The 27,186-nt window shown below is 37.1% G+C and overlaps 2 protein-coding genes across 4 annotated transcripts in view; one reads left to right on the top strand and one right to left on the bottom strand.

The window, feature by feature from the left end:
* Positions 1–3,918, top strand: part of LOC102807571 (uncharacterized) — a 41,921-nt gene extending 38,003 nt beyond the window's left edge. For all 3 annotated transcript variants that reach the window (XM_085501308.1, XM_085501307.1, XM_085501306.1), the window contains exon 14: positions 113–3,918. In XM_085501308.1, the coding sequence (XP_085357434.1) occupies positions 113–307 (195 nt within the window). In that variant the 3' untranslated portion in view covers positions 308–3,918. The remainder of the gene's footprint in view (positions 1–112) is intronic.
* A 6,899-nt stretch (positions 3,919–10,817) lies between these two features.
* Positions 10,818–27,186, bottom strand: part of LOC100376173 (uncharacterized) — a 37,255-nt gene continuing 20,886 nt past the window's right edge. Inside the window, exons 4-22 of the mRNA XM_078010988.2 lie at positions 27,000–27,116; positions 25,985–26,834; positions 25,320–25,522; positions 24,874–25,127; positions 22,632–22,793; positions 22,381–22,538; positions 22,071–22,285; positions 20,695–20,921; positions 20,180–20,338; positions 19,669–19,798; positions 18,804–19,016; positions 18,264–18,522; positions 17,748–18,045; positions 17,138–17,301; positions 16,006–16,601; positions 15,538–15,909; positions 15,262–15,427; positions 15,011–15,162; positions 10,818–14,674 (exon numbers count right to left, since the gene is read on the bottom strand). Coding sequence (XP_077867114.2) covers positions 13,160–14,674; positions 15,011–15,162; positions 15,262–15,427; positions 15,538–15,909; positions 16,006–16,601; positions 17,138–17,301; positions 17,748–18,045; positions 18,264–18,522; positions 18,804–19,016; positions 19,669–19,798; positions 20,180–20,338; positions 20,695–20,921; positions 22,071–22,285; positions 22,381–22,538; positions 22,632–22,793; positions 24,874–25,127; positions 25,320–25,522; positions 25,985–26,834; positions 27,000–27,116 — 6,210 coding nt within the window. The 3' untranslated portion in view covers positions 10,818–13,159. The remainder of the gene's footprint in view (positions 14,675–15,010; positions 15,163–15,261; positions 15,428–15,537; positions 15,910–16,005; positions 16,602–17,137; positions 17,302–17,747; positions 18,046–18,263; positions 18,523–18,803; positions 19,017–19,668; positions 19,799–20,179; positions 20,339–20,694; positions 20,922–22,070; positions 22,286–22,380; positions 22,539–22,631; positions 22,794–24,873; positions 25,128–25,319; positions 25,523–25,984; positions 26,835–26,999; positions 27,117–27,186) is intronic.

Here is a 27,186-nt window from a genome sequence, read left to right as displayed (position 1 = left end):
ATTAATAAACTGATAATAGCAAATGATTTTCAAAAATAGAATTTTTTCAACAGATTTAAACTATTATGAATCAAATCTCATGTAATTTATGCTTTTTTCTCACCACCAACAGAATTTCATGCAAGAAGAAAATGTTGCCGTCACAAAGATGGATGCAAATAATCTTGCCATGGTGATGGCACCAAACTGTCTACGCTGTGATCTAGATGACCCATCTGTGATCTTTGAAAATACGCGCAAGGAAATGTCCTTCATTAGAACACTAGTACAACATTTAGATACCTCATTGATCGAAGGAATTGTATAGTTACCCTCTATCTCATACCCGTCTCCCCCGAACCATAAAATGGAAGAACCCCATTTGTACAGATTTCAATGGACTGTTTATTTATTGTAAAATTTTAAAGGGTGGGTTGGGGGTGTAACTTGTATGCGAGAATAATTTGGGGGGGGGTTAGTAATAATACTTGAATCTATATATATTTGACGCAAGCTACAAAGTTAAAGTCACAAGATGGGCTGAAATAAAAAGTTTGTGTCAGAATTACTGCAGTAATCAAGTAGCATCTTGTATAAAATACACATTATTTAAGAAAAATAGTGATTTTCTATTGGCATTTAGTCGAGTGAGTTGCCGCACTCAAACACATGTATATAATTGAAGCCTTGCTGTATTTGTGCATTTCTTGTTGGGCAACCCGCACAATGTTAACTTTTGCCCAATTGTTGTTGTTTTTTTTTTACTAAAAGTTGTCTCACCTTGCTGGTCATACAGACTTTTTTCAAAGATGCTGGTATTATTATAATTTTTTTAAATTGTTGTATTTCTGTTTGCTACCTTGTGTGAGTATATTGGAGTCTGATTTCGCCCATGCATTGGCTAAAATGGGGGCAAGTAGTATGCAAATTAGATTCATTCCTTGGAGAGTAACTGTACCTGTAATATGCGGATTAGCATGTTCTTACTAACTACATTATCATTTCAAGAGATTATCCCCCATTGAACACCTAGTGCAATCACAATTACCTTTCTTGTTACTACACATATTGTAGACGTACCTACACATGCCTAGTTGCTACTCCAGTTAGTGCTTTGTGAGGACAGATTGACGGATATAGCTAACACATTTTTGACATGAATTACTGGAAATTTTGTTTACAAAGTCCACAAAGTTTTTGAATAAGAAACCAGAATTGTATTTATTTTTTATCAACTTTCAATTCAAAATTGTTGCCTGAGTTTATAGGACTTCATGCTGTCGGGGAAATAAGTCATTGTTTCCATGGAAACAAGTTTAGATACCCCCACTTTTTTTATTTGACATTTATTTGATGAAAATTTTCACTCAGCAAAATATTTCTAGTCATTACTTCTTTAATTGTTTTTTTTCTTTACTTGTGAATTTATTAAACATTGTTCTTATTGCTATCAGTTTTGCTAACAGTGTAGACTTGGAACCAAGTTGTACCATGTAAATTATGTGCATGTACATGTGTAGATAGTATTGTCCATTTCGGCGACACGAAGTCTACAGTTTGACTATAATTTTGTAAAATTGATGGCAATCAGGACAATGTTTATAAATTCATTAATAAAGTTAGAAACTACTTACAGAAGTGTATGAATATAAGAGATGCCATTTTCACCAATAACGCGAAGTTGTATTATATTTACTGTAAATTGTCCACTTTTCTATCAGTTAGCCATGTTGATCCTCATCATCATCACTTCACAGTTTGTCATCTTGCTGAACACCTAGTTTTGATTTCTGCAAGAAATATTAATTATTCAATTCTGCAGGGTGCGTCCATTGTCGTGATATTGCTTTGGCAATAGTGGATCAGACTCACACCTGCCTGTGTTTTAAGACAATGAAAGAAGGGTGCGAAATGTAAATATATATTTATACACTGCTCTGCCTTGTTTTCCTTTTCTTGTGACCCTGTCTATATAGTACTTTACATCTTTGTATTTATTATCTTTTTTTTTTTAAACTAGAGTACACAAATATTTATAATTTTTTTTTTCTAAACATCGCAATAAACAAGAGGACAACTCAGGCTTGGTCCTGTGGTAGCTATAGAGGGCGCTCTTCACAGAATTTCATAAAATGTTGGCTTTGTTCTGTGCATGTTGTATAACACAATGACATTGATAGTCATAATATTTTAGTGTTGTTTAAGATGAATGCAAATCCAGCGCGACACAGACATTCAAACACAGTGATATTGTATGTTTCAGAAGGAGGGGGGGGGGCATTGTTGCATTATGTTGGTTAGCTTCTGATCAATGTGAGCAATTTTTAATTATCTTGCTGACAACAATTCTAAAGTACTTTTGAAGTTGCTCGTCCTTTGCACATGTGCTCGTTATCATTGCAATGCAGAGAATCTGAATATTCTTGATCTTTACCTACATTGCATGTTGTACGCCACTCATTCAAATGCATGGTGTGATAAACATGGCTATATCATCTCCAAAAAGCATGTAATCATCAATGTTTTTGTGAGCCCTCTCGTGCACATGTGCTAAGTTACGATGACGATGTCACTTTAAATTGAAAATGAGAAATACAAAGTTCCAAGAAGACCAAACTTAAACTTTATAGCTGCAACTGAAAATGCGTTTCAGGAATCAATTGATCAAAATCTCTTCAACAGACTACCACACGTAGTTCATCACATACAGACTGCCAGTAATTGTTAATTTAACAGTGATAGGTGAGAAGTGCCTATCTCAAATTTACCTTGTGATTTTATTTTTCCAGAAGAGTTTAAAGGTAAAAAAATGTCTTTCTGCTGTATTTTTTCAAATATTTAAGCACTTGTTTACATTATCACAGTGCTGTGATGATATTGTGATTTATTTATGTATCGGGTGACGATTGGTCACCTGGCGATTTTTTTTGTAGAATGGAGGCGACCTACATCTTCTGTGCACTGCTCTGTATAATCTGTGAGGAACACATCGCACCAATCTATCTTTGTGGCAATGTTTTGGATTCCTATACAATGTTATCATGCAGAAATACATTGACAATTGAATCGCTGTCTTTCAGTTCTATAATCTGCTAGATCAGAAGTATTTTGCATCATCTGTATAAGCCTGCTTTCTGTATGTCCAATAATGACTTGGTATCTTGTTTTAAAAGATAATCGTCTTATGCCTTTTTACGGCAAGACAGTTCCTGCAACTTGTCACTATTTTTGTTTTTATAACTTAAAACTTTTCTTTTTGGTATGATTATCTAATAGACACTCATTAACACCATATTTGCTCTATTAGAAGTACATCTTTAATAAAAGTGTACATAAATTGGATTTATTGTATATTGGTTGTTAAAATACAAGTTATTTTGCCCATTCATTCACTTCTGTCATTAACGTTCACAAATGTGCTACTAATTCAGCAAATACGGTAATGGTTTTTAGTGTGGCAGACATTGGTACCATTGTCAATATTACTGTCGCAATCGCACACAAGACCATTAATCCAAATTTCTAATCAATTCAAATATTTTCCGTGTTTTTTTTTTAACACAAACATTGTGCATTCACTTATCATAATAATCTAGTCATATTACTTTGCTTATTGAACATTCTGTGGTGAAACACAGTTCCACAGTGTACATTAACAGTGATCAGTGCATGACGCTCACTTATAATACAAACAAAAGAGTAGTGAAAAGTTGCTGAAACTGCCCAAACTAGTCATATTGAAGGTCAAATACAAGGAATACAGAAAATTGTGTTCAATTATTTATGGCTTCCAGTTTTAAAACAATAAGGCTGAAATTTATGCAAATCTTGTACTAATAGCTAACTTATTCAACAGATTGGAAATCAAATTATGTGTAGAAATTTGACGCAAATGTTCCAATGTACAATTCCAAAATAAATGTAAACTTATCAAATGCATTGAATTGTAGATTTATTGCAGCAACAGTTTTTAACAGCAGAGGCATGTTTCTCTACCCTTTTCTTCACTTTAAATCAGAAATGGGAAGTTGCAAGAGACAGGGATTTATTCAAATACCATGCCATCTTCATCTCATCTATGTGTTATGGCAAATAACACCATTGACCCTAACACCAGCAACTTACTTGGATGTGAATCAAAAACTGCCTGCAAAGTCTGTAGCTTGGGGGGTCAAGTTGACAAGTACAGGGGGTCCTATGAAAGTTGACCAATCCTGACCACTTAGGAGTCTGAACAGAACGCAAACACTCAAAGGAACTGAATGCAGTTCACCTCACTCTAGAGGAGATTTAATCCTAAAATAAAGGCAGAACAGCCTGCTTGAGATGCGACAATACCACCTTGCAAAAGGGGTAGGGGAAAACCTGGGGGGTACTAAACACCAAATTCTGTACCCAAACTCCAAATGCCAATTATGTGCAATCTGATCTCTTTTTGTTGATCCATATCTAGGGAATTTTGGGAAAAAGTAACCCATTCGGGTGGCACATCATATATACCCTTTTATGCGAGTAGAAAGACAATGCTACTCTTCATCCAGTTGCACCACATTATCTGGGGAGGTGGTGGAGACCACTAGTTTTGCATATGCAAATTCTCTCCAGTGATACATAGTTCAAACAGTCTAAAATTCAATGTATACATAACTTGAGGTTCTGTCTACCTAACACTGCAGGATTCCGTCTAGAATTAGATATGTGCATAATTAATAAGGTCCTGTTGACCAAACACTGAGACTGAATCTAGAATTAGATATGTACATAATTAATGAGCCCATATTGACCAAAAACTGAGACTGAATCTAGAATTAGATATGTGCATAATACGGTCCTGTTGATCCAATACTGCGAGATTGAATCTAGAATAAGATATGTGCATAATTAATAAGGCCATGTACACCAAACACTGACTGAATCTAGTATTATATATGTGCATAATTAATACAACCATGTTGACCAAACACTGACACTGAATCTAGAAGTAGATGTGTGCATAATTAATAAGACCATGCTGACCAAACACTGCGAGACTGAATCTAGGATTAGATGTGTGCATAATTAATAAGACCATGTTGACCAAACACTTGCGACTGAATCTAGAATTAGATGTGTGCATAATTAATAAGACCATGTTGACCAAACACTGTGAGACTGAATCTAGTATTAGATGTGTGCATAATTAATAAGACCATGTTGACCAAACACTGTGAGACTGAATCTAGAATTAGATGTGTGCATAATTAATAAGATCATGTTGACCAAACACTGTGAGACTGAATCTAGTATTATATATGTGCATAATTAATACGACCATGTTGACCAAACACTGAGACTGAATCTAGAAGTAGATGTGTGCATAATTAATAAGACCATGCTGACCAAACACTGCGAGACTGAATCTAGAATTAGATGTGTGCATAATTAATAAGACCATGTTGACCAAACACTGTGAGACTGAATCTAGAATTAGATGTGTGCATAATTAATAAGACCATGTTGACCAAACACTTGAGACTGAATCTAGAATTAGATGTGTGCATAATTAATAAGACCATGTTGACCAAACACTTGAGACTGAATCTAGAATTAGATGTGTGCATAATTAATAAGACCATGTTGACCAAACACTGTGAGACTGAATCTAGAATTAGATGTGTGCATAATTAATAAGACCATGTTGACCAAACACTTGCGACTGAATCTAGAATTAGATGTGTGCATAATTAATAAGACCATGTTGACCAAACACTGTGAGACTGAATCTAGTATTAGATGTGTGCATAATTAATAAGACCATGTTGACCAAACACTGTGAGACTGAATCTAGAATTAGATGTGTGCATAATTAATAAGATCATGTTGACCAAACACTGTGAGACTGAATCTAGTATTATATATGTGCATAATTAATACGACCATGTTGACCAAACACTGAGACTGAATCTAGAAGTAGATGTGTGCATAATTAATAAGACCATGCTGACCAAACACTGCGAGACTGAATCTAGAATTAGATGTGTGCATAATTAATAAGACCATGTTGACCAAACACTGTGAGACTGAATCTAGAATTAGATGTGTGCATAATTAATAAGACCATGTTGACCAAACACTTGAGACTGAATCTAGAATTAGATGTGTGCATAATTAATAAGACCATGTTGACCAAACACTTGAGACTGAATCTAGAATTAGATGTGTGCATAATTAATAAGACCATGTTGACCAAACACTGTGAGACTGAATCTAGAATTAGATGTGTGCATAATTAATAAGACCATGTTGACCAAACACTGTGAGACTGAATCTAGTATTAGATATGTGCATAATTAATACGACCATGTTGACCAAACACTTGAGACTGAATCTAGAATTAGATGTGTGCATAATTAATAAGACCATGTTGACCAAACACTTGAGACTGAATCTAGAATTAGATGTGTGCATAATTAATAAGACCATGTTGACCAAACACTGTGAGACTGAATCTGAAATTAGATGTGTGCATAATTAATAAGATCATGTTGACCAAACACTGTGAGACTGAATCTAGTATTAGATATGTGCATAATTAATACGACCATGTTGACCAAACACTTTAGACTGAATCTAGAATTAGATGTGTGCATAATTAATAAGACCATGTTGACCAAACACTTGAGACTGAATCTAGTATTAGATATGTGCATAATTAATACGACCATGTTGACCAAACACTTGAGCCTGAATCTAGAATTAGATGTGTGCATAATTAATAAGACCATGTTGACCAAACACTTGAGACTGAATCTAGAATTAGATGTGTGCATAATTAATAAGACCATGTTGACCAAACACTGTGAGACTGAATCTAGAATTAGATGTGTGCATAATTAATAAGATCATGTTGACCAAACACTGTGAGACTGAATCTAGTATTAGATGTGTGCATAATTAATACGACCATGTTGACCAAACACTTGAGACTGAATCTAGAATTAGATGTGTGCATAATTAATAAGACCATGTTGACCAAACACTTGAGACTGAATCTAGTATTAGATATATGCATAATTAATACGACCATGTTGACCAAACACTTGAGACTGAATCTAGAATTAGATGTGTGCATAATTAATAAGACCATGTTGACCAAACACTTGAGACTGAATCTAGAATTAGATGTGTGCATAATTAATAAGACCATGTTGACCATATCGTGGATGCTCATCCACATGTGTGTTTCCTCATTCATTAATATTACTTGTTGTTTATTCAGTTTTATTCTTTCGTATTTGTAATTTAGTTATATTATCAGATCATGTTTTGCTTTATCTATTCGTCTTTATTTTGTTCAATTACAAGCAGTATTAGCTGAGATATAGCCAATAGAAGCTATTACATGTCAAGATTTCACACTTTAATACATGTATCTCTATTATAAATTAACAGAGTCGAGTTACATAAGCCATTTAATAGTAATCAATAGACAGCGCGAACGCAATAGGAATCAGTTGCAAGGTCGATTTTAAGCCGATGTATCAATATTGAAAACCTATCACTGTGTCTCCCTCTTATTTTGATCCATAGGTGTGAATCCTACTGAACCCTATAAAAGGGGCATTCTATCATGTATTTTTCAGTTGCCTTCTTGTTACATTGTAGTTCCTTTGTTGTAACACTGTACGAATAAATAGTGTATTGTTTAAATGTACATTACGCTTCCTTTATTGTAACTCTACGATCCAATGCATGCAGTTTGAACCTGATCGAATGTGAGCGATTATCACCCACAGACCAAACACTGTGAGACTGAATCTAGAATTAGACGTGTGCATAATTAATAAGACCATGTTGACCAAACACTGTGAGACTGAATCTAGTATTAGATATGTGCATAATTAATACGACCATGTTGACCAAACACTTGAGACTGAATCTAGAATTAGATGTGTGCATAATTAATAAGACCATGTTGACCAAACACTGCAAGACTGAATCTAGAAGTAGATATGTGCATAATTAATAAGGCCATGTTGACCAAACACTGTGAGACTGAATCTAGTATTAGATATGTGCATAATTAATACGACCATGTTGACCAAACACTGAGACTGAATCTAGAAGTAGATATGTGCATAATTAATAAGACCATGCTGACCAAACCCTGCGAGACTGAATCTAGAATTAGATATGTGCATAATTAATATGGCCATGTTGACCAAACACTGAGACTGAATCTAGTATTAGATATGTACATAATTAATAGGTCCTGTTGGCCAAACACTGCAAGACTGAATCAGGCATGAGATATGTGCATAAATTAATAAGGCTATGTTGACCAAACACTGCAAGACTGAATCTATATTCAGATATATGCATAATTAGGAAGGCCATGTTGGCCAAACACCAAGACTGAATCTAGAATTAGATATGTGCATAATCAAGGTAGAAGCCTACTCATGATTTCAAATACTCAGAATTTATTAATTTTCCAACAAACTGTACTTCTGAGCAATATAAGGATATTGACTAAAAAAAGTTGGGGGTCATCAGCTTAAATTTTCGAGAAAATGATTGTATGTATATGTATTTTAGTGGATAGTGGCCATGTTGGCAATATTATAACGATTTTACCACAGGTCCTATGGCAGAGGTAATATGCCTTAACTTAAATTGTAGGCTGGTTACCTACTAAGGCTGCAAAAATGATATATTGTAAATGGTGGGGTACCTTTCGTTGGTCTCAATTATTTTAAAAATCTGGGTTTAAAAAGTGGCAAAAAATTTGATTTGTCTTCAACATTGTGTTCTATGGAACTGTTTGAAAATAGCATTTTTGCTGAAATATTAGGACAAGTTTCTCAAAATACGTCACTGTAACACACAATAGAATGTTATTTCATGGTGCCATGGGACAATAGCTCCATGATTTTATATAAAAGACTAATGAACACTGTCATGCGATTTATGCGCAACTTTCTCAAAAAATATGAGTAGGCTTCTACTTTAATAAGGTCCTGTTGACCCAACACTTTGAGACTGAATCTAGAATAAGATGTGTGCATAATTATGAAGGCCATGTTGACAAAACACTTCGAGACTGAATCTAGTATTAGATATGTGCATAATTAATAAGGTCATGTTGACCAAACAGTGAGACTGAATCTAGAATTAGATATGAGCATAATACGGTCCTGTTGATCCAATACTGCGAGACTGAATCTAGAAGAAGATGTGTGCATAATTAGGAAGGCCATGTTGACAAAACACTTCGAGACTGAATCTAGTATTAGATATGAGCATAATTAATAAGGCCATGTTGACCAAACAGTGAGACTGAATTTAAAATAATATATTTAACCCTACACTTATATAGATATATAGTGTGAAGAAAATGAACTCTTTAAATCCTAACCATTTATATATGAAATGTGTGGCAATCATCGGTAATTAACACGTTATGTGGGGAAACCACAACCATTTAGGTATGTAATGTGGGGACACCACTCCTGTACATGTGAAAACCTTTACGTTTTAGTTACGTAATGTTGAACAATTAATTATTTATATATGAAACACCCAACTATTTAGATATGTAATGTTGGACAATTAATCTTTAAATTAATACGTAAAACTTTAATCTTTTGTGTATGTAATACGTGTGTGTGTGTGTTGGAGGGGGGGGGGTATTCCAAACCTTTCAGACATGTGGTAGGAGAAATGTAATATTTATATTTGAAAATCCCAAAACACTCTATACGTGAAGCCCCTTATGTTTTAGATTTTTAATGTGGGAGAAATTAACTCTTTGTGTGTGAATTATCCAGCCTATCAGATATATAATATGGGCCGGTAAAATACTCATGTTACGTGAAAATCCAAACCATTTATATAAATGATGTGAGAAAATAACTCCTTTATATTTGAATTCCTCTGCCATTTCAATATGGCGCACACGTGTTAATAATTTAAAATAAATACGATATTTACTATATGGAGGCCGCCATCTTGAATGCAGCATAAAACTAAATAAGAGACAAGTTGTGAAACGCGTTTTTCAGATTCCTACAAATCTGGACAAAAATACCAATCTAAAGTGTTCTATGTTCTTCGTGTAATTAGGATTTTTCCACACAATAACGACGAATTCGGCCGAATTTTGTTATCGTGTGCGCCAGCTGACTGTGTTTTTTATACCTGTAATGAGAGCTTACCTCTATAAATGTGAAAATCCCAGCCCTTTAGACAAGTAGTGTAGGAAATTGGCCCTTTAAATTTGAAAACCCGAATAATAAATAAGTGTAATGTAGATAAATCAATCACGAAACCCCTCACGTTTTAGATATGTAATATGGGACAATTATTCTTTTATAAATGAAACGCCCAATCTTTAAAATATGTAATGTAGAAAAATCATACCCTTTATATATAATTACAAACCTCGGCCGTTAAAACATATTAAGCCCTTTATATGTTACAACGTTTATATATGTATTATGGGGAAATTACCCCACACTTTCAGATATGGTATAACATGGGAAATCAGCCCCTTTGATATGTAAAAAACGCAATGTGGGATACTAAACCCTTTATATTGGGAACTATGTCCTTACTCATATAAATGTGAAAAACACAAATTTTTCAAACATGTATTTGAAAAATAGTCTTACTAAAAATGAAACCCTAACAGATTTTATAATTTTCTGATGTGTAAAGATGGGAAATTAACCTCAACCCTTAATACATGCAATATGGGGGGGGGGGTCCATTTGAGATGTGATAACTCCAATTGTTTATACATTTAATATAATGTATGCACGGTGAATACCTACCTTTTTGTATGGAGGAGACAGGCACCGCATGAAAAGAGCATTATTTTATTTTCGTTCAGTTTATATAAAGATTCATGAAAAATACAACAGCGAAGTTTTATTATCATCTTTTAATGCTGTTTGATTTATTTAAAATGTAAATTGTCACTTGTTTTACAAAAAAATACTTACAAAAAATATTCATTTATAACATTAGTCACACTTCGTTAAAATGGACGGAAACATTACAACTTTCCGATACAGTTATAAATAAGATGATTTGTGGTTGACGAGTTACTTTGAATATATACACTCGTGTAAATTGATGATTGCTTTATCTCTCAATTCGACATTGTGATGCAATACAATTTAAGATATAACATGATGTTAAATTCCCTTAGATGAATGTCATATACAATTTATTACTGTATATGGAACCTAAGTTCTGTGTATTAAAATATAAATTCAAGTTAGCTAGCACACAATTTCTATATAATTAGTTTTCTAAGTAGCTATATAACTACGAAAATAGTACATAACTTGTGTTTTACCAAATATTCTCTATTGTATGTTCCCTACAATGTTACATATAACAGCACATAATTCGCGAACTTATACTGTGCGCCAATCTATGTACACCCGCCGTTATACGTGTATGCAGTGGAGGTTACAATGTGTATGTATATCAGAACAGACAGAAACCCAATGATCAGAATGATCTGGATCTAATATTCTCACTTTTGTTTGTATATATGACGCCAAACCTCGATTTCGTCACTTCGAACTTTAACCTCAACTGTCAAATGATTCAGTTACATTGACTTGGGCATTAATAGAATACATTTTTTTGAACAAAAATGTAATAGCAAAATGTTGTTTGAAATATTTGTGTTACAAATATATGTACATGAAATCAAATAATGAATGGATTTTGTAAATTGATATGTATCATAAAAAACTAACTACAAAATACATGTATGATTTCAATTCAGGAAAGTTCGCATTGGACGGAATTGATAAAATGATTCACAGCAAAATGTTTAAATATGGCACGCACCAAAGGTAGAGCTGTCTAGTATAGTGCAGCACTAATATTTAATGCAACTTATTCATTCCAAGCTCCATATTGCCACTCTTACGTGTAATGAACATGTTAAACAACTTTAATAATTCAAATAAATATGGACTAAATAATAACATTTTCATGCATGCTATGTGATGGCAGGATACACAAAAAAGTCGGGACATTCATCCACAAAAATGATCAGTGCCGTACCTTTGGACGTACAAAACATTGCGTGCATTTGTTGGACGGTTGTTAAAGCGGGAGGATCGTCACCTGCGCACGCTCGGAAATTGAGTCCCAAACGACGATAACAACACACGCTCAAAACGCAAAGGCCCATGGTATACGCTTGTTCGTAAACAATGACACGCTATGGCCATATGACGCATGCGCAGGTGACGACTCCCCGCGTTAATAAAATAAAATCAACATAATAAAGATACAGATATATTACAAATTATATAACTGTTAGTAGTAAGATATTTAGAAGTCAGTAGTATACACTGTAAGCAGTTGAAGGAGAATACATAGGAAAGATTCTTGGTGTTATGTCTCTCCTGGGATCACAGAAGGCAACTTAGTAATGTTACACAACGCATACAAGTTGTTGATTAAAAGGACCACACGGATGGGAGGATGGGTGGATGGATGAATGGATGGATGGCTCGCTTGATTGAATGGTTGGTGGATCGATTGATTGATGGACACATGCATTTATGCATGAACACGCAAAATTGGCAGCGAAATAAGTTATATGGACAGTTAAACAAGCCACGTGAGAATTTATCATATGAACGACTAAATATATTAACATGCAGAATGTGATATTTACTCAGTGTCTATATCTTATCATGATTAAATGAACAGGATGTATATATAATTACAAATTACCGATTGAAAGCATTGGTTATAATTGATTGAAAATTCTTAGATATATTTGACCATAGACCTTCTAAGGTCTATGATTTGACACACATGTGATCTGGGGTTAGTGAGTTTAATACACACCTTACAATACAAATCATTAACTTCTGATTGTGTTGATAAAAATCCTGCAACCCGTGAGTTTGTGTTTGTATATCATCATTACTGAGCACCAACCTTAATTTAAAACATTCACATGACCACCACCTTTTAATTTAATGATAATTATGATGACATTTCACATTTTGCATGAAATGTATGAGACAGAAGTGGGAATATTTTTAGGATGTAAAATCATTATTATTATTTTCATCATATTCTCGCAGGGGATGGCACAAACTTCGAAACATTCCATCATACAAAGAGGATCTAAACTGTCTTGCAGGATCTAGACATCTTATGGATCTTCATCGGAGTCCTCATCATCTGTATCACCAGTTGTTTCATTAAACAACTCTGGCCCTATATCTCGCGGTATTTTGACTTCTTTAATTTCCCTACCTTTTAGCTTCAACGTGACTACACTAGATGAGTCCCTGAGGCCTAAGATAATGAGTTGCCCATCTAAAACAACTTCCATGCATTGAATGCGTGTATCTGGCGTATATACCGCCAGCAATGCTGCCTTCTCGAGATCCCAGAGAGAAACATCCCCACTAAGAACGATTGCCTGTGTAGCCCTTTCAATCAAATACATCTGACTACCAACACCTAGTCTCAACCCAGCATAGCCTTTAATCTTCCTGAGAGAGTTCTTCTGAAAAGGATCCCAAATCTTTAGAATATTCTTATCATTACCAAAAACAACTCGATTGGCATCATCAGAGATTGCAATGGCGAAAACATTTGGCTCGTTCTTGATACGTTTGCGTACTTGACCTGTCTTCAGATCCCACAGTGTGACATAGCTTATTTTATCCCAGTCATCGTAATTTGCATGGACCATGTGTGTACCAGTAGGCGTCATAGCAGCAGTGTGTAAGTACAACATTGAACTCTCCATTTCCAAGGTTGATATATGCGTCTGTGTCTTCATATCAAAAACGCACAGGTGGTGGGAAAAGTAAGAACATAACAGAATTTTCTCGTCCTTACTCATAATAAATTGTTCTATTGCATTGTCTTTCTCTTTCCTCAAATCTTCGATACGTTTTCTCTCATTATCAATCTCTCCTTCCTTTCTTCTCGTCCTTGCTGTGTGAGTCTCAGATCGACGTTCCCAGGGTGTCATCATAGCTGTGGTCTCCCTTCGCAGGGTTGCTCGTTGTTTCATCGGGCTGATGGCATGAAGATTTGATTCATCTCGGCGTCCAAGTGTTCTTTGCTGCCTTTCCATCTCTTTGAACTTCGTCTTTATCCTCTGCACTACATGACCGGTCTCCAAACTCCAACATATCAGGTGGTCTCTGGTATCTGACAGTCCCATCAATAATTTATTATCTAGCAATCGATATTCGTGTGGCTGTGATGGCACGATGAAGACATTATTCAGTTTATTGGTATACTTCTTCGTCTGCAGGTTATATGAGTATATTGTCTGAAACACTGGCTTCGGCTCTTCGCTGACACTGGACATGCCACGATCGGTGAGGATGACAACCTGCTCATTTCGGATCAAGACAATGTCGTGGTCACCAGTCAGACCTCTTTCTGTACGGATGGGAGCTCCTGCACATTTGTCTTTCACAACATTCCACACCTCCATGGGACCATTCCTAGAGTTCTTCGCAATCACATACCTTGGGTTGTCTTTCATTGGCAACAGTTCAGCTATGCCACCTTTATCTTTTGACTTTCCGGCCTCATCTCTATCGTTGATTTTCTGAGATAAATTCCATTTCCGGAGAGCTCTCTCATCTTTGGCAGCTGTTAGACAATAATTCAGATCCATGCAGGCACCCATGGTCGACACCTAGATACCCAAAAATGTTGATCACACAATCATGATTAAAGTATATTCCATATGATAACAGTATATATACTCACATATACCATAATACATTCCACATTATATATATGAACATATACACTCCTTCTCCATGTATGTAATTAGTGCAAGTCGCGCCCAGGTCAAACCTCATACTTGTGATTTCCATTCGAAGAGAGCATTGGATTGTAGGAAAATCAATGTTTATCAACACAAATGTCGCACATACGCAGCGTGACGACTACCGCGCTTTAATGTTAAACGAGTAAAAAAGTTGATTTCATAAGGTATTCATTTAATGTTCGTTACTCAACAACATACCTTGGCATGTCTACCTAAATGTTTATGGTCTTCAGTTTCGATATTCCATACAGCAATATCTGAAGTGTTTGTATCAACAGATGTACACAGAGACAGAGCGTGCGAACCTGACTTGTTGATCATCAGTTCTGTAATCCTGTCTCCGGTGCAACCTTTAAGAGAAGAGGAAGAGTATTTTGTAATTTACACAAGTACAATTGTCCCATGGCAACTTAATAAATCCCAGTTATTACATGAATATTTAAACTTACCTTTGACAAACCTAATGAAGGATCCATTCTTGGTGTCAAATAATTCTAGGTGATAAATCTCAGATAGCTTCATGTACTGATAGCGACAACTCACGACAAAATAATCACGTGTTACGCCAACCGCTGTTATGGAGGCTGAGTCACGTGATGCCGTCAGTGTACGAACCTGGTAGAAAGCACATGTACACAAATGAGGTAGGTTAATACATTGGTCCAGATGCTTGCAAAAAAGCTGACCTATGAATGCTATTGTTTACAGACAAATAAAACACTAACCAATTGTCCTTTTCTGGCATGACGAACATAAGCTTTGTTCCCACTCCGGAAAGCATACAACACCTGATCGCCATGTGAGTTGTACGAAATACACAGCGATTGATCTTTGTGGATACCGTCATCTTCTTGGACCTTGACGTCTTGTAGTTTCTGGAAATTATTTTCCAAATCCCACGTTCTCATCACGTTGGAACCATTATAGAACGCCACAAGAATTTGCAAATCACCGCCAGCTGCAGTGATGGACGCTGGGTCAATGTAGTCGTCTACTTTGAAAACGCATTGGCCGGTTCTTGTGTTCCAAACTCGAATCATCCCAGTCTCAGCGGTGACAGCATAGAAATGATTGAGACACAGCCGTATTGCACGTATCTACAACGAAGGATACAGTGTGACATTGGCAAATAATATGAACAGTTTAAAAAAAAGAAAAAAAATATTTGTTAATCTGGTGGTGAAACCCCTTACCTGTTTCCCCGTTCCCTGGATTGTCTTGGTTACTTTACCGCTTCTTAAATCCCATATCTTTATACAATTGTCTTTCGCTGCTGTTACAGCAATATATCCATCCGCGGTCACAGTGATCGCTGTTATGACATCGGTGTGTCCGGCTAACAGGTCGTTTAGAACATCCCCAGGAGGGGTCAGACAAGTCATAGAAGGTATGAACGTGGGAATGGAAGACTTGATGGCCTGTTTCAGAAAACGTCCCATGTGTGGATATTTCTTTGGATCACCCGGTGATATCGGTTTGTCTTTTACAATGATATCACGGAGCCGACCAACCAATTGTGTGGCTAGCTCGCGGGGATTCCGCATTAATGCTGTCTCTGACAACTGCAACGAGTCGGCGATGAGCTTCAATTCCTTGTCGCTGGGTTCGATGACTAGAGCGTTGTGAATATCGTCGAGAACAGTCCGTAGAGAGGTCGCTCGTAGTTTAGCCAACAACCATTCGTAATTAAGCAGGATTGCTAATTTCAACTTCTCAAACTGGTTAGAGTTTATCAGATGGTGTGGTAATTCATTTAATTTGCGTAGATTGAATATAGTCTTGGTTTTTCCTAATAGAAAGTAAAACATATAATAAATGTATTTTGTAGAATGCAATGCTTAAAGGGTGGTGGTCGTCGCGCAGCGCGTGTCAGAATTTCATGTAAATAAACAATGTATTTTACACGCGTTGTATACGTCGCTATGAGTCCCATATCGAACAGGACGCGGCGCGACGACTGCCGCCCTTAATATGGTGAATATTTGAGTGGGGCAAAAAAGTATTTTGTTTTCACCCAATCCTTGGTCATACCTGAGTTCTCCAATATTTCACATTCCAATGTAGGTTCACATTTAAATCAAAGTATATATACATGTCAGAATTTCATACATCGAAAACAAACATGGCAAAACAAGCTGCTTTCTGATTGGTCAGACTGTAAGGTGTTCGGGTTAAGTAGCCAATCTGACACGATCTAGTAAATAGTTACGCGTTGACTCTAGATTCATTATTGTGTATTAATATGAAAACACTATATAGCAGTGATAAGCAATAATACTACACTAATAATTGGTGTGTAAAAAGTTTCATTGACAAAAGATATACCTGTAGGCGTGTTTATGTTATACGTCAGTGCCTGGGGGTCAACGTATCTGAAGGCGCCAGATTCCGATCCCGGGTATGGCTTCTTCTTATTGGCCCAAATTCCCATGAAATATTCACTCAGTGCTGAGTGGTACGAGGGCGCTTTGTCTTTCTGTTCTAGGTATCTGTAATTGGATGGATAAGTACAGCTTTATTTTTTTCAACGTAATCGTGAATTTCACTTGAATATGGATTTTCAACCCTGAATCAAGAAGCGTGTTGCATAAAGCCTAAATTTCATTGACTTTATTTCATTGACATTATTCATTATGATTCGAAATAATAAAACTTCAAATTGTAAGTATAAATAACGAACAATTGAAATATTCATATATATAAGGTTTTACTTTAGTTTGAAATAAATTGAAATTTGTGTTTGTACAATTGATTTTTTTAAATAATTCCTTCCTGTACGTAAAAGTTGCGTGACAAGAGTGACCTCATTGTTGATATACGTGGTAATTGAGTCTTTGAAACATCTTGTTGTATATAGCTAAAGAAATGAAACAGCAACTGGTTTGACCAACTTGTGGTGTTTATAAGGAAAGAGCATCTTATTTGTTTTACAAACCTCTCGACAGCACCTTCGCGGAGTTTTCTGTGTGACCACCTGTACGTCCACGTGTCATCCGCAGATTGCTCCGTCAGATACCAATCAAGATCATTACGGAGCCTCATCAACAGAATCGGTGGAAACCGACGAACGTTCACGGTCATGTGCGACGATACATCACCCATTACCAAGTCATCGAGGGATAGCAAATCAAGTAATTCCGAATGAGTGACCCCGCTACGTGCTGCTGTGATGTAACCAAGGGCTCTGCGTATGAATGGCTCGCCGTGCTGTGACTCCATTTTGCTGAAAATAGCTGGAACGAAACATGCATTTCATTATGACTAACCCTTATATACCGAAATTCTTGTGGAAAATTCAGAGCAATAATGACTGATTGTGGTTTTTAAATCACGATTTTGGTTTGGTCTATATTACTGAATCAAACAGGCGTATGCTACACGAAGTATATGAATTCAGATTCAGATTTAGTGCTTTCTCAAATAAATCGGCAAAAATTGAAAAAGTAATTACCAGTTATGACTTTCTTCACGCTGTCAGCGATCCAGATTTGTTTTCCGGTTGAATAACTCCTCCATGTCTTGGACTCGTTTATTGCCAGTCGCAAATACAGAGGAGTTGGACATTTTCTAAATGCCGTGGTGATGACGTCATGCTGTTCGGTTGTCATAGCACGGTTCTCGTGCGCTAACAAATGATCCAAAATGAATTCCGCATCGCTTTCTGGCAGTTCTGGTATTTCGACAAAATTGTCGCCTTCCGGAAACATTTTCTGCAAAGAGAAATACAGCGAAGTATCATAAGTTGATTAGCATATGTTGACACGCGACTCTATTAAATTTAATAATCAGACTGCTCCAAAAACCTCCAATTCCGACTACAACAATTTTAACGTTTCTAATATTGACACGACCACGGATCTGAATAATAACGATGCTGTGAACAGCACCCGACACCCATTTCGTCTCTAGTGGGCGCAATGAACATGAACGATGCAATATTAGTACGTTTTGTACAACATCAACTTGATTGCATTGGTTTAACTGTGCATACCTTCAGTGTGCTGAAACAGTCGTAGTGGTCTTCGGAGAGCGTGGAAACGATCATATAAACGTGTTCTGGCAGTTCTTTTGGCAGCCATTGTAATCCACGGCCGTCATTTTCATTGGATAACTGGTCTAACGAGTCCATGAAAATAAAGAGAGGATTGTCTTCCGTTGCCCCAGCAAGTCGTCCATTAAAGTCATTTAATGCTCCCCTATAGTCCTATAATACAGAACATGTCTTGTTTGAGTCATATTAAATGAACATTACATTTCCCAGATCTTCTGTGATTGTATATTTTTCTGAAATTTTAGAGGATATAATGATTGACAGTGTACTGTAATTGCATTATTTTTCACAGGTATTTAAAGGGCGGTGGTCGTCGCGTTGCTGCATGTGCGACATTTGTGTTGATAAACATTAATTTCCCCCACAATCCAATGCGCTCTTCAAATGGAAATCACAAGTATGAGGTTTGACTTGGGAGCAACATGCACTGAATACCGCCGGTGATTCCTTCGATACCTTCTAAATCACCTGACAATTACCCAATTAAAGCTTGGAAACGTCCCAGTTTGTACTCGTTGATCTGCGCAACAGTCAAAGTCGCCATCTTTGTTTATATGAGACCCACATATCATTTAATTTCGTTATTTTGGGCATATCGACTGGTTTTTAATTCCATGCATTTACCAGGGATTTTTACTTGTTCATGTCAATATAATAAGAAAACACAACCCCCCATGAATAATTAATTCTTTCACAGTACCCAAATGTTCAATAACTTTAATTTGCAATGGAAGTACAAGTACAAGTATTAAGCACACAGTATGTTACAACAACGGTAACACGTGACTAATAGGATACAACTTACGTGTGGTATCAATGCTGAGTTTTGATGGAAGATATAACATAACTGCAGGCACATACTACGTAGTAGCTGTCTAATGTGTAAAGATTCACCGGTTATCCCAACTAATCGAACCACTACGTGAGGTTCGCCACTGAAAGGTGAACGTGAAGAACGTGCGTTAAGGCCACTTCATCATCGTACAAGTTATATTATGATTATATAATATCAATTTTGCTAAACTATCCTCGTCGTGAAGGCTGATTAAATATTAAGATTCATCAAAATGAACACGCAATACGTAGATACAATAGAATATAGTAACAAATACAGTTTCGAATTAAATCCTAAATATGTCCAAATTGGGAATAATCGTATTTTTTAAAATCTAGAATAATTGCAGCAAGTATCATGCATATATGTTAATACAACAAATATTTCCATCAAGCTTGCACATGCGGTTCAATACTAAATGACAAACGAAAAACAACAGTACTGTGCAATTAACTAATTGAATAAGGATAGGGTAACTCACTATTTCAACATGTATGGTGCGTCTTTAGCAGCCTTAGCCATGACTGATGTTTTACCGTAACCTGATTGACCGTGGATTATCAATGGTTGACGGGGACCCATTCGAACGTATTCCTTTATTTTGTTCATTGTTTCTTTACGGCCATGGAAAACGCGTGACCTACATGACAAAACCACATTATTATTCGCTTATAAGATAAACAGAATATTCTGTTGAATTGCAACCCACAATGCAAATCGGCAATATAGACATCAAAGCGGGCGAGTCGTCACCTGCGCATGCGTCAGATGGCCTTAGCGTGTCATTGTTTACAAACAAGCGTCTACCCATGAGCCTTTGCGTTTTTAGCGTGTGTTGTTATCGTCGCTTGGAACCCAATTCCCGCGCGTGCGCAGGTGACGACCCTCCCCCTTTAATAACTCTGCAAATTCTGCTTATTTCAGTTTATGGAATGTGAAATACAAAACAAGTGTTTTATATATTACTCTGTCCATGCACTTGGACGATCTACTAACCGTTCCCGCACAAACTGTACGTGCTGAGCAATTTCGTCATAAAGTTTGGATTTAGCATCCGTGGCCGCCATGTTATCATGAATGGCGCGATCTGCTTTATTGATCAGTACGTCACCGAGGTCACGTGCCATCTTCTCAATGTAGAGGTAGTGCCCTCTATTGGTCTCTGGTCTGATACCATCGGCGTGCCAACCGACGCTGTATTCGTGTACATTTGATAAACTTGTCTGAAAATAAACATGTTTAGAATTACAATTACTGATATTTTAGCAGCTTTTTTCACTTTCCCTTCACATCTTTCGCCGTTCCGCGTTTGTGTCAAAACAAACACTTCAATATAAGCCGTGCCCCTAGAGATTAAACGCTTCTGTGCCGTCACTGGGCGACATTATTTTGACCTGCAGCCTCAATCTCCCAGGCAAAGTTCTATTTCTACGAATATATGTAAACCCGTTTCTTAACTTATCCAAGATGGCGGTCCCATACAGTAAATGACGGCAAATTAAATTATATTGCATTTATTGTATTATACTTGTACACTATCTGACTGTGGTTCAAAATCAGCCTGGTCTATTTTCAAATTACCCAACAAAGGCCTAAAATGTTGTTAATTTACATGTGAGAAACCTGTTCCACAAACACTCGTTTGTCAAACTCCAGAAATGATGGTAATGTTGATGTTTTTGAAACCGGATTTGATAAATCACTGACTAATGAACAAGCCCGAATTGAAGGTCCAGGATGCAGAGAGAACGATCATGGTTGAGTCCTTATGTGTGTCAATTTCTTACATACTAGTACATAACTAGACCACATTTGCGTAGTGGTGATCTTTCAACGTTGTCACAACGTTAGCATTACCAGAACCAGCTAAATATAACAAATATTAAAACGAGTTCAAAATCTCCCGCATTACCGTGTGTCGTGACGAAATTATATAAACGTTCTTTCAAGTTTGCGGCCATTAGCGCATTGGAACGAATTTTCACCGCCTGTAAGAATAATTTACACTTTTTAAACTTTTAAATCAAAGATTTTGAATATTTTATTTGTAAATAGTTAATGTAACTTTATATTTATCTATTTTTCTGGAGGGCCTCGGGGTAGATTAATATTAACAGTACCAATGTTTTACATTCTTTTGATAAATTATAAGAATGATTTCTAAGTATAATTCTTCTATTTACGTAATTTCGAAGTAACGGGAGCGTTCTAGCACTAGAGGGCGCAATTAATAGAAAAAGTGTGTTATATCACTTTTTCTAAATAACTATTGAAATGATAACTTTACCATTAATGAACCGAAATATCAGGGATTATGGAGAGAAACATCTACTTGCTGATCTAACTGTAACCGTGACAACTCGATTACTTACCCTGTCTGGTATTTTAATTTTACTCAACACATGCAACCTGTCGCTTCTCTCTTTGTTAGCTTTTGATGACATTGGGATGATATCCATAAATTCCTTGGCATTGAAATCTCCAACATTCATTTCTAAGTCTGTGATTTTTCTCTGAAACCATTGGACTTCCTCGAAAGGTTTGTACTCTAAATTCAATATCCCTTCTTCGATCTCTCTCTCCAGTACTGAAATATAATAATCAATATTTCATAAATATGGGACACTGACAGAAAAGTGGACGGAATCTGCTTTTGGAATGTTGTTGGTGCTCTCAACTAACCTGACTTGTAGCAATTATCAATTCTGGCAGGATCAGATGTGATATCTCTGATGTAAGTCTGAAACAGCGCCTCCAATCGGCGATGTTGGATTCCCCATTGTTGTTTTGCAGTCACCCTTCGTACGTTATCACGGGCGTTGATGTCTTTGAACTGGGAGCTGAAAACAGAACAACATACCCGGATGAAAATGATTACGTGGCTGTTGAATCAAGTATCACGACTGTCCCGATAGTCATGAGGATTAACTGACCTGATTAGTTGTAGTCGGTACACAGGTGGAACTGTATTTTCATCTAGTTTATACCATGTATTAAGCAGCGTAATCTCGGAGTCGTAGTCACGGTCAGACTTCTCTTTCACCACATCATCGTCGTGTGATTGGTTCAATTTCGACTTGCCCCCTTCCCCTTCGCTGTCAACAACAATACACCAAGTAATTAGTAATAATTCCGTGTACACCTTCCATCCCCACAGCGAGGATGGACATGGCTTCACGCGACAGACCGTAATGAATGTAAATTATCACTAGAGTTTGTTACAGCGAGCTTAGAACGCACACAAGTCAGTTACTGAAGGTGAGACATAGTCTGTCTCTAAAAATACGTTCTTGTAACTGGAAATACTAAAACGTCCCACCAAAATAACTACCAAATTATACTGGCTACTGAATTGTTTCCAATCTAAAGCGCTCTGCTATCTGCTAGTGCAAAGTACTACACAGCCAACATCAATACAAATCGTGCAAATATGACGTCATGCAACACGCAAGAAACACGCAATAACAAACGAAAGCGCCATTCAGTTCTGTCGCGTAAGACAGAGCGCTACATTACCGTGACCGTGACATAATGCTGAAATAAGTCGGTTACGTCTGCTCGAATTGTCAGGCTGAAAAATAAAGTCACACAAACTGTCCCGCGCATAGAGATGGTATAGTTAACCCAACTTCATATATAGATAAGAAATGAAATAACGTCACAATAAAAAACATATGATGTGACGTCATGCCACAGTCTATGTATGGGAAATACATATGATGTGACGTCATGTCACAGCTTATATATAGAATCGACACATGGAAGTGACGCCACGTCACAGCCCATATATAGATAAGACATACGGAAGTGACTTCACATGTATAGAAAACTCTTGTTAATCGACTCTATATTTTATTTTAAACTAAGTGCTTATTAGTTTACTCTATGATACACTCGTGAGTTCTCTTTTATTTCCGAGGGAGGGAGATCACCAACTACATGAACCATGGCAGTGTTAGTCAATACCAATTTTAAATCGAAACAGTCTTTGTTTTTTGGAGAAATGAGAATTTCGATATTTGTTCCTTGCAGCAGAAGATCCCCCTCGTTCTATCCTTCTTTTCTAAATATGAAGGTTCTCCCTAAATGTTAATTGCAGGTACAAGCTGTGTATGGGGTTAGTGAACACTAAACGGCAAAGCACGATATATATAGCACTTAAAAGTGATAAAAAACAAAAGTGCAGGAAACGTGATTTCGTTACAATTACCGTATTCTCGTGAGATTTGGTTTGATGGATCGTACCATGAAGGCACGTGTGACCCTGCTAGCACGCATCACTTTAGAAGCCCCTCTTAGAAATGCTTTCCTTGCGCGGAACTTCCTGTGGTTATCCAGCAAATATAGGTATATTATCATGTAAAAGGGAGTGCAAACAATAAATGGAAAAGCAAACACACGGTGAAGAAAGTGGTTGATACATTTACAACATGGATACGACAAAGACGGTTGAAGAAATATCACCACTCCCTGATTATTACATATGTGACAAAATGACTGGAGGAATACAAAGAGTTAAACAGCATGACATTAATTATTATTAAACAAAACTGAATATCCCTTGTGAATATATGTAAATGGTGGGGATTAAGATTATGAATAGAAATGGATATAAACGTGATGCTTAATCGGTATTTAATTATAAATGCATGGAGTGTTAGTAATTATTTATGCGGGTGGGTGTGTTGTATACCGTAACTTTCGCGTTTGGATGTTAGGATTGTTTTATGAAAATGAACTTATGGGATGTCCGATTCCCATATGACGCAAACTTTAATTTGTTTTCGTGTGAAATATAAATTTACAAGATAGATTGTTCCGTTTGAAATCTTCCAGCTTTGTGGTTCGATGATTTACGTATGCCACTGTCGAGACGGTTTTTGATATTTTCTATTTGCAGAGGCAAGACGTTTTGGCAAATGAGATGACTATAACGACGAGAAAATTTTGTGATTCCTCTATTTTATTTAAAATACTATTTTATTTGTCTCCGTATCAATAATATGGTTTAAAACACAGCATAGACACCTGATCGCCACTGGAACAAAAATAGGTTTAAAACTATTAACGACTCAAACAGCAACTATAGTACAAGTCTGACATTGCAGATATAAGGCGATTTTATCACCCTCAAAAGACTACCACGAAAGTTTAACACAATATTACGAGACTTACCTGACTTGCGTCTTCTGAGCCTCTACCGTCTTGGACACATTGGGCTCTTTGGTTTTCAAGCTATCACTTGATTTCTCTCTCACCAGACTTCCATCGCCAGAGGGCGCTTCGACGTCTCCCTCGCTGGTAGGCGGTCGGTGTGATGCAATGTACTCATCCCTACGGCCTTGTAGCAGATTAGTTAACGCATTAAATTCTTCACACGAAATGCATGTCGGGATTTCACTAGCGCCGTATTTTTGAGCTAAAAATGTCTGTAAGATACAAAACGTGCTTTAGAATGGTGTATATGACAATGGTCCATACCGAGTGGCCATTCATAGAAATGACGAAAATAATTACGTTGGTTTTCAACTTGCATTCCTTAGAATTTGCAAAAAATGCTAACCGGAATACTTCATGATATCCCAGTGCATAAAACGAGGTAAACCACAAGGTTTACTCACCACGAAATTAGGCCCTCTCGACACTTGTCTTGCTCGTTTTAGTTCTTGTAGACATAGATCAGTATGTCCCTGGTCGTCAAATATTGAGTCTTTCAACCCCCAATTGGGATCGCTAATTTGCAGCTCAAATCCTCTCTCCGTGCAATGTTGTCTCAATTTGGGATAGACCTTTTCCATCATTGCATTTCTCTCCGGTTCACAATCTAGGACGAGTGACAGTAAGTGTTATATACATATGGATATGCGATCAGTACACCCAGTTTAAAGCGAGGTAACCTGGGCTCGACTTGCACTGATTACCTAAAATTACCTTGGTAACTACCGCTCTTTAAACACGCGTGTGTTTCATATTTCTGTAAAGTTTATTTTTCAACGTACTTTATGCATTTGACACAGTGTGTTGACCTTGTTTGCGATTACTGCCGTGGATACGTATATAGGACAAGGTTTGAATTAACCACAACTGGAATGAACCACGACCAATTTGACGTAAATTCAAGAAGTTGTCATCCTAGTAAATGTTGACATTTTTTTTTACATCTACAATCATCGGTTATTTAATGCGCTAGAGTCATGGTTGTACCAACTAAATCTCATGACCAGTGTGCATGCATTAATTAATAGAGCCCATGTTCTGGGAAACCCGGTATATTTTGTGTACGTACCTGATATTCCCGATGATACATATATGCGGATAATCCTCTTATTGATTTGACATTTGACATTTAACTGTCCACGGATTATCTGATCAACTGTGTTTGGATAGTCTAACTTGAGATAATCGTTGGTATCAGATCGGCCTATTGGTAACGGATATGGAGTTGGCACTGGTGTAAAAGCTACAATTTGTTCATCGGAGTCCACTGTGCTGCCTCTTGTATCAGGGCGTTCCTGTGCCTGGCGCACCTCGTCATCGATATTAGAGTCCTCGTTCACATTTTCATATTCAGTACTCGCACCGGCAATTTTGGGCAGTTTTAGGACATCGACAAGAGGCGGAGATTGCGCCGTCGAAGATTGTGATGAATGGGAGTCGTGTTTGGTTGTGTGTATTTCTGGGAGGGTCTCCGGGACTTGTCCTTCCCTGTGGACAGGCGTTTGTCTCTGCGAGCTGGTGCCGCTGCTTATGGACGTAATAGACATCGAGCTGGAGCTTTTAGGAGCGGTTCGCTTATGTTCCGGGACGATTTCGAACTCTCGTTCCGCAAAAGTGACACCTTTCTCGAGACTGTTTCCATTAACGACTACATCATTGTCACCGTTCTGTGAGGTATACTTAAGAGCACTGGACTGCGTCAGTGTGTTGTTGTTGTCCATAATATCACCGTCAATAACGTCGAGGACAGAATCTGACGACGAATGCACACGGGACGTCGGTAGAGGCGACATATCGATCAAAGGATGACGCATCACAAATGTGTCCTCTTTCACCATCGTCCCCTCCTTACTCACACGTCCACCGACATCGTTATATTGCTCAAATATTGCCTTTTTTCGGTGCCTACCAGACGGGGTCTGAAATAACACAATACGGGTTAAAACAGCTAAAAGTAAATCGTGTTGCCCTTAAAGCTACAAACTACCCGATTGTTCGTGGACAGCGCCCGCTTGCGACGCGATAAACTGCGTGAAATAGGACAACAACTGGTTAAATTGAACATTGATTACCGTTGTTCTTACCCTTTTCGCGTATGCTTCGGAATCCAAGTCCAACGGCATTCTGTCGTGTTTCTCCTCGTCGTACTCGTCACTGTCGGTCTCATCATACCATTGCTGTATGCGTTTACGAAGTTGTCGCTGTAATAAAAACAAATACGGGTCACGGTCGATAAACCAAACTCACGTTCAAATTTTCCCCATTTCATGA

The sequence above is a fragment of the Saccoglossus kowalevskii genome, chromosome 7 (genome assembly GCF_978046115.1).
Source record: "Saccoglossus kowalevskii chromosome 7, keSacKowa6.1, whole genome shotgun sequence".
Classification (NCBI taxonomy): Eukaryota; Metazoa; Hemichordata; class Enteropneusta; family Harrimaniidae; genus Saccoglossus; species Saccoglossus kowalevskii.
The sequence above is the reverse complement of the archived record's forward strand: the minus strand, read 5'-3'. Positions and strand labels throughout refer to the sequence as shown.